Here is an 8,288-nt window from a genome sequence, read left to right as displayed (position 1 = left end):
CTGGGCGTGGTGGCTCATGCCTATAATCCCAGCACTTTGGGAGGCTGAGACAGATGAATCACCTGAGGTCAGGAGTTCGAGACCAGTCTGGCCAACATGGTGAAACCGCATCTCTACTAAAAATACAAAAATTAGCCATCACCTGTAATCCCAGCTACTTGGGTAGCTGAGGCAGGAGAATGGCTTGAACCCAGGAGGCGGAGGTTGCAGTGAGATGAGATTGTGCCATTGCACTCCAACCTGGGCAACAGAGTGAGACTCTGTTTCAAGAAAAAAAAAAAGAAGAAAGAAAGAAAGAAAGAAAGAAAGAAAGAAAGAAAGAAAGAAAGAAAGAAAGAAAGAAAGAAAAGAAAAGAAAAAGAAACTGCAGAGAAAGAAAGGAGAAGACTAGTAAAATGCAGAAGGAGCAAACAGCCCACCTTCCAAAACAGGGGCTGTGAGCCTGGCCTTAGGTGGAGGGGAAAAGCCTTTAAATGAATATAAAATTAATCTTTGCCTTCACTTACTGAAATTTTCATACCTGAGATGGAGTCTTAATGAACAGAATGAAGTTTTTCTTAAAACTGAGTGATTAAAAGGCTGTCCATTCAGCCCAAGGAGTAAGGAAGGGGACAAAAACTTGGAGATTTGGAGCCAGAGGTTGAAAAAAGTATTTCATGGTGTGCACTAAACAATTTACACTGGTCTTCTGTAATATTTATCCATTTGTTCTCTGTCTTTTTAAAAACACACGACCGCTGACTTTTTTTTTTTTTTTTTTTTTTACTTTATCTGAGTCACATTCATTTTTTATGGTTTCATTTTTTTAAAAACATGAAACTTTTAAATCTAACTGGAAATGACTTTGCCATGCTGTGGGGGAACAGGGACATGGCTTTTACCCTGAAGTTAGGATCGCACTGTGGCCAGGAAAGCCCTGGATTGTCACTGCATGCCTACCTGGGAGGTTTCAGTGAAGAGTCATTGACATTCCTCTTGAAACTTGCAGGGCTCTGCTTGATCGTCATCAGGCAGGCTACTGCTCAGGCCCTGGGGAAGGAGAGGAAAGCAGAGCAGCTGAGTCACCGGGAGGGAGACACTCATGTGTACAGGGAATCTGTACACAGAGCTGCGAGGGAACGCGCTTCCTGGCTCTGGGCCACACAGGCTGAACAGCAGTGGGAGGCTGACTGCCTTAGGTGGTTGAAGCAGAATGCTAAGGAATAGGATGGATTTGCTGACGTTACTTGGAGGATCGGAAGTAGCTTTCGCTGTCCTCTGTCTCACTCTGCAGCGCTGCAGGGACTCCTCACTGCCTCTGTCATCCCTGTTCAGCCAAATACTCCATCTAATCCTCCTATCTCTGCCTGTCTTCCAGGCCTCTATCTTTTCTTTCATTTTCCTTTTCAATCTTAAATCTTTTTTCCTCCCTTTCATTTGCTTATCTATTGCTGTCTCCTCATTTTTTACCATTACCTTTTTTTCCCCCTCAAAATTGAAGGGATACTGAGAATTTTTTTCCCTACTTTTTTTTTTTTTTTTTTTAAAAAAACAAGATCTGACTCTGTTGCCCAGGCTGAAGTGCAGTGAATTAACCACAGCTCATTTGCAGACTCTAACTCCCAGGCTTGAGCAATCCTCCCCCCTCGGCCTCCTGAGTAGCTATGACTATAGGCACTCACTACGATGCCTAGTGAATTTTTTATTTTTTAATGTTTTTGTAGAGATGGGGTCTTGCTCTCTTGCTCAGGCTGGTCTTGAATTTCTTGCCTAAAGTGATCCTCCAGCCTCTACCTCCCAATGTGCTGGGATTACAGGCATGAGCCACAGTGCCCAACCATTTCTTCCAATTAAATTAAATTAACTAATTAATTTAGAGACAGGGTCTGGCTCTGTTGCCCAGGCTGGGGTGCAGTGGCACAATCATAGCTCACTACATTTGCAATCTCTGGGGCTCAAGCAAACCGCCCGCCTCAGCCTCCTGGGTAGCTGGAACTACAAGCATGCGTCATTATGCTTAGCTAATTTTTGTATTTTTTGTAGAGACAGGATCTTGCTATGTTGCCCAGGCCAGTCCCAAACTCCTTGGCTCAAGTGATCCTCCTGTCTCAGCCTCCCATCCCAGAGTGCTGGGATTACGGGGATGGACCACCATGTCCAGCCATTTCTTCCAATTTTAAATCAACTCTACATATTACTTTTAAATTATCACATATTTAAAATTTGTATCGTGTACTATTTCATTCATACAAGACAATATATTATAAAATAAAATGACCTCATGTAATTGACGCTCAAAAGAAAGAAAACATTACCATCTTCCCCTTCCACAGATTACTAGTCCCTTGAATTTTCTTGCATATTAATTTTTCCAGGAAGCTTTTTTTTTTTTTTTTTTGAGACAGAGTATTGCTCTGTCACCCAGGCTGGGGTGCAGTGGTGCGATGTTGGCTCACTGCAACCTCTGCCTCTGGGATTCAAGTGATTCTCCTGCCCCAGTTTCCTGAGTAGCTGGGATTACAGGTGCATGCCACCACACCTAGCTAATTATTGTATTTTTAATAGAGACGGGGTTTCACTATGTTGACCAGGCTCTGGTCTCGAACTCCTGACCTCAAGTGATCTTCCTACCTCCGCCTCCCAAAGTGCTGGGATTACAGGCATGAGCCACCGCGCCTGGCCAGGAGGCAACATTTCAAGAAATGTTTTGTGGATCCACAATGGAAGGATGAGAGACAGAGGGAGCCAGAGGCACCTGACATAGACCCTGGAATTCTTACCATTTGAATTAGATCACGACAGCCCCTTTAAAAGGCATGCTTGTTATTTAGGTAGTTTAATACACTAGCACCCTTTAATACTGTAAGAAGGATTTATGTCTTAACTACTCATAAAGATGAAAATAGGTTGGGAGATCCATGATTTATGTGAACACTTCATGTGAAAAAGACCTGGAGGCTTCAGTTAGCTACAAGATTTATATAAGCTGAAGGCGTTAAGTGGTTTTGAAAAAGACAAATACAATCGTGTAGTGTATTACCAGAAGTGTAATGTTCCGGACACAGGAGATGCCAGCAATGGAGTAGTCACACTAGTCAGAACAGCACAGTCAATGCTGAGCATCGTGACAGAATGAGCAAAGGAATACCTGTACTTGTTCCAAGCCCAGTCATTGAAAATACGCAAAGAAGAAGCAAACAACAGTGTTACCGGTAATCTCATCACTCCAAACCACCACGTTTAGCTTTTTTTGGAAATATTTTTCCAGCATATTTGCCACATAGGTGCTAACAATTAAGGGGGACAGCAAGGTGGAATGTGTGCAGAGGAAAGCCACCAGAATGGCGTGGGGAGTGAGGCACTGAACTGCAGCTGCATGTTCAGGCGAGGGAGGGAGGCCAACTCTTTTGTGTTGTTTCAGAGAATACTGCTGGAATCACAGAGAAAGGGAGGACCCTGCAAGGCGATGCTGAAAGAGGTATGTTCTCTCTTTCTTCCTTTTTTTTTTTTTTTGAGATGGAGTTTCACTCTTGCTGCCTAGGCTGGAGTGCAATGGCGCAATCTCGGCTCACTGCAACCTCCGCCTCCTGGGTTCAAGCGATTCTTCTGCCTCAGCCTCCCAAGTAGCTTTGATTACAGGCATGCACCACCATGCCTGGCTAATTTTGTATTTTTAGTAGAGCTGGGGTTTCACCATGTTGGTCAGGCTGGTCTCGAACTCCTGACCTTGTGATCTGCCCGCCTCAACCTCCCAAAGTGCTGGGATTACAGGCATGAGCCACCGTGCCCGGCCAATCTTCACATTTCCTTGACTCTTCACTCTGCCTCTGTAGGAGAACTCAGCTTAGTTCACGAACAAGGCTTTAAAATGGACTTGCTGAGCAGGAAGACATTTGGTGCCAGAATTGGAACCGTTACGCTTTGTCTCCAAAGAATTTCCTTCCCTCACTTGGAAGCATGTAAATGACATTACCTAATTATAGAATCTCAGAAAAACACAGAATTAAGTCTCCATGGTCGCTTCTGTAGTTACCTCCAGCAAAGGTTTGTAATCTCAGGCTGGTTTCGCTGTGCCACCAAGAACCCACCTTTATCATTTTCCAGACTGAAAGTGGTTGGAGATACTTGTTCTGGTAATATTTCCAGTAAACCCTCATCAGAAAAATACATTTATTGTAAGAAAATTGCCTGATGCTTTCAGAATAGAAAAGCTTTTGAGTTTTTGGATATTTCAAGGTACTGTACTACTGTCTCTATCTTTTTTTTTTTTTTTTTGACAGAGTCTTACTTTATGGCCCAGGCTGGAGTGCAGTAGCATGATCGTGGCTCATTGCAACCTCTGCTTCCCAGGCTCAAGTGATTCTCTCACCTCAGCCTCCTGAGTAGCTGGGACCACATACATGTACCACCATGCACAGCTAATTTTTGCATTTTTTGTAGAGACAGGATTTCACCCTGTTGCCCAGGCAGGTCTCAAACTCCTGACCTCAAGTGATCCACCTGCCTTGGCCTCCCAAAGTGCTGGGATTACAGGCATGAGTCACCATGCCCAGCCTCTACCTTTTAATCCTAATCAAAATGTGATTTGGTAATTTTTTTTTTAGATGATGGATTTCTAATTACTTAAGGAATGGGCCTTCTGTATGTGAACATGTGAGGATGTCTCAGATCCATGCCTAGGTGTGATGAATATTCTCTTCTCTAAAGCAATGTATATCCTGGGAGTAATCCCATTTGGTCTGGGCTTTAGATGTGCCAGAGGTCTGAGAAGGTATCAAGGTCTAGAAATGTGGATGTGGGCTTTGCATGCTCAGTACAACTTGCTGATTCTAGTGTGTGTATATGGACACAAAATAAAGTTTCAGGGAAAGTAGATTGGAAAAAGGCTTGAAAAAAGCCTGAGAAAAACAGGCTGTAGGGCCTCTTTAGGATCTTGCTGCATGCCAGCACAAGGGATAGTCTGTTTGGGGGAATTTCAGGGGTGGAAAAAAGATGCTACAGAGCGGGGTTTGTGTGTTTGGAGAAGAGGGAATTTTATCCCACTCTGTTGTTGACCTGCTCACTATGTGTTGTAATTGATGAGTTTCTGTGCCTGACTACCACACTGGGCTGAGTAGGCAGAGAGTAGATATGAAATAAGGGTTAAGTTGAATTGGTTTGACCCTAAGAGGGAGACTGGGACCTGGGAGGAAAGATCTTTGGGAAGATGTGTGCTGAGACTGGGCTTGGGAAGTAGAACCGAGACCAGACTGAAACCTGGGTACACCCTGGTGTGTGCTAAATTAGTGGAATGGCATGGAACTGTGCAAATAGTTAAAGCTGGATTGTAGAGAAGTCATTGTTCCACTTCAAATGGCCAACTGACCTTGAGAACTGGAGAGGGCACAATATGGCAAAGTGCACAGAAGGCTCTGAGCCCACGACATCGCTTTGAAGGATGATACTTTCCTATCTCTTTACAACCAAAAGCAGAAAGCTACCCTGGCCACTGAAGCCCTCCGCCCAGGGGCTCACTGGAATTTCTTGACAAGTCTCCAGTAAAATGGACTTCCTTTCCCTTTAATAAGCGAGAGTCCAAGATTCCTCGTCAGGTGTGCAGGGGCATCAGCCCTTTCTGGAGACCTCTGAAGAGTTTCATTAACTGGTTTCTCAGTGCCTGGCTTTCATCATGTTTTCCACTTTTCAGTTCAGCCACTAGTGTTCAGGACCTGGAAGCAATAATTGGAAATGTTCTAGAAGCAAGCGGGATGGAAGAGGAAGTCTGTGCAAGGATGGGGGAGTGAAGAGGAGGACGCGGAGGCTGAAGAGACACATGCAGCAGGGAAGCCCACACGGGGGACAGGGGCTTGGGAATGCCTCGGCACAGGCAGTGGCCTTAGGGGTGAGCCCGAGGCAAAGTCCACCTAAGCATCCAGCCAATTGGCTCAGACGTGGACCAGCCTGCTGCTAATCATCCACAAACAAGCTTAATTTTGCTGGGTGTGACCAGAGATAAAAGAAGTAACAGTCGCAGTCATTTCATGGGAGCGGAGTGATAACACTGAAGAGAAACTGTTTAGTTGAAGAAAGAACCCTTAAAAAGAAAAAAAAGGAAAAAAAAAAAAGCAAATTCTGAAGCATGGGTTAACTATCAAACGTGTACTTGCAGGTCGTCTCGGTTGTAAACCCCCTAACCAACAAATGGCTTCTGTCAAAAGCAAGGAGCTTGCTGCAATAACCCTGGAGGAGAGGCAGTCACAGCCTTTAAATGTGGAAAAGGTTGGTAACCCAGGAGAAAGAGCCAGCAAGACTGAAACCAACCAGTCCTAAACCACAGACAGAAAAAGGTCAACATACCGTTTGTCACCATGTCACCACCAGCCTTGCTGAAGAGCACTTATTGAGTGCATGAGCCCCCAGGTGGCAGCTGAAATCCTCAGCAAACACGACGCTGTATTTTATCACGCTGGCATCCCACCCTAGACGGCAGCTGGAAGTGGTTTGTCAGGGAAAATTCAAGAAAGAGAATCCACATCTACCCAGGGCTTCTGCTAAACACAGTATCAGATGGAGGCACTTGAGAAATTTCATTTCATTTGGTGGAGGGAGGGGGTGAGTGGGAGGCAGGGGATAATGACTGAACAGAGAGAGGGAGGGAGAAATGAAAGCTTTGAGTAAATAGTCAATACTTGGCTGGACTTGTGTGAAGAGAGATGACTTGGTAGTTTTCCTCCTTGTTCTGTCCTAACTCATACTCCTAACAACAGATGGGCTTGAGTCTGTGGAAGGCTGTGTTGCAAATCCACCCCATGTATGGACAAGAAGCTTTTTTTTTTATGGTGTTTGAGAGGAGTTCTTAAGTTTCCTCTCCATAAATCCATGAGATTCCTACGCTTCTTCCTCACCTGAATGTATGACATTTTTGGACAAACTGTCATTACTTAGTGATTTAGATTACATCGAAGAGGTTGAAAGGAGGAAACCCACACTTCTCTGGAAACCCTTGGTTCAATGGAATATCCTATTCCTTTCACCTCATTCCTGGTATTGGCAAATAGCTACTTTGTGTCAAGGAAGTAGAGAGACATTTGGAGTTTCTAGGAGGGTTTGGGGAAAATATATTTCTAAAGTTACTAAAATGTAACATTATTAAACAAAGTGACTAAAACTATGTATTTAAATGTATAAATGCACTTTGGGTAAGGTAGAAAGTTTGAGGGTGGGGAGACTAATTTTAGAGGCTACTTTGTGTTAGGTATTTTTTTGGAAATTGTATTACTTAACTCTTACAACAATCAATGAGTTACCCATTATTTCCACATTTTACAAAGAGAGGGATGGAGTCTCAGACTAACTTGTCCTCCAAAAATCATAAGCAGCCTTCGCCTGGAGACTTGTCTTTCAATGAGACATTAGCTGCTATGATGCTATCATTGTGTGAGGAATTTCTGAAGCTCAATGCTAACAGAATGAAATCTAATTTTGTGATACATTTATTCGTTTATTTTTATTTTTATTTATTTATTTTTTTTTGAGACAGGTCTCACTCCGTCACCCAGGCTGTACTGGAATGCAGTGGTGCCATCTCAGCTCACTGCAACTTCTGTCTCCTGGGCTCAAGCAATCCTCTGACCTCAACCTCCCAAATAAGTGGGAACACAGGTGTGTGCCAGCACATCTGGCTGATTTTTTTTTTTTTTTTTTTTTTTGAGACGAGTCTTGCCCTGTCCCCTAGGCTGGAGTACAATGGTGTGATCTCGGCTCAGTGCAATCTCTGTTTCCCTAGTTCAAGCGATTCTCCTGCCTCAGCCTCCTGAGTAGCTGGGATTACAGGCACCCACCACTACGCTCAGCTAATTTTTATATTTTTAGTAGAGACAGGGTCTCACCATGTTGATCAGGCTGGTCTGGAACTCCTGACTTTGTGATTCACGGCCTCCCAAAGTGCTGGGATTACAGGTGAGAGCCACTGCGCTGGCCTAATTGTTTTGTATTTTTTGTAGAGACAAATGTTGCCCAGGCTGGTCTTGAACTCCTGAGTTCAAGTGATCTGCCCACCTGTGTACTCCAAAGTGCGGGGATTACAGGCATGAGCCACCATGCCAGGCTCATTTATTAGAATTTTAACCTCTAAACCTTGGACTAATGGTGATGGAAAGAATAAGACTTGGGAACCCTTGGGGCTCACATTCCTGATGATTTCCTGTGATGTTCCTCCTGTAAATTTCAGTCACCCTTAGCAAGTCAGGAGTTGTAGACAACAGAGTAAATGCAGTGAAACGCTGCTTGGTAATTTGCTCTTTTGTTTTTGGCTCTGACAAAAATAGACA

At 44.0% G+C, this 8,288-nt stretch overlaps 1 protein-coding gene across 1 annotated transcript in view; it reads right to left on the bottom strand.

Moving 5' to 3' along the window:
- The window catches only part of CDYL (chromodomain protein, Y-like), a 239,527-nt gene that overhangs the window by 221,623 nt on the left and 9,616 nt on the right, over positions 1-8,288 (bottom strand). Inside the window, exon 2 of the mRNA XM_011984585.1 lies at positions 733-741. Coding sequence (XP_011839975.1) covers positions 733-741 — 9 coding nt within the window. The remainder of the gene's footprint in view (positions 1-732; positions 742-8,288) is intronic.

This window comes from Mandrillus leucophaeus, unplaced genomic scaffold (assembly GCF_000951045.1).
Source record: "Mandrillus leucophaeus isolate KB7577 unplaced genomic scaffold, Mleu.le_1.0 Scaffold27, whole genome shotgun sequence".
Taxonomy (NCBI): Eukaryota; Metazoa; Chordata; class Mammalia; order Primates; family Cercopithecidae; genus Mandrillus; species Mandrillus leucophaeus.
The sequence above is the reverse complement of the archived record's forward strand: the minus strand, read 5'-3'. Positions and strand labels throughout refer to the sequence as shown.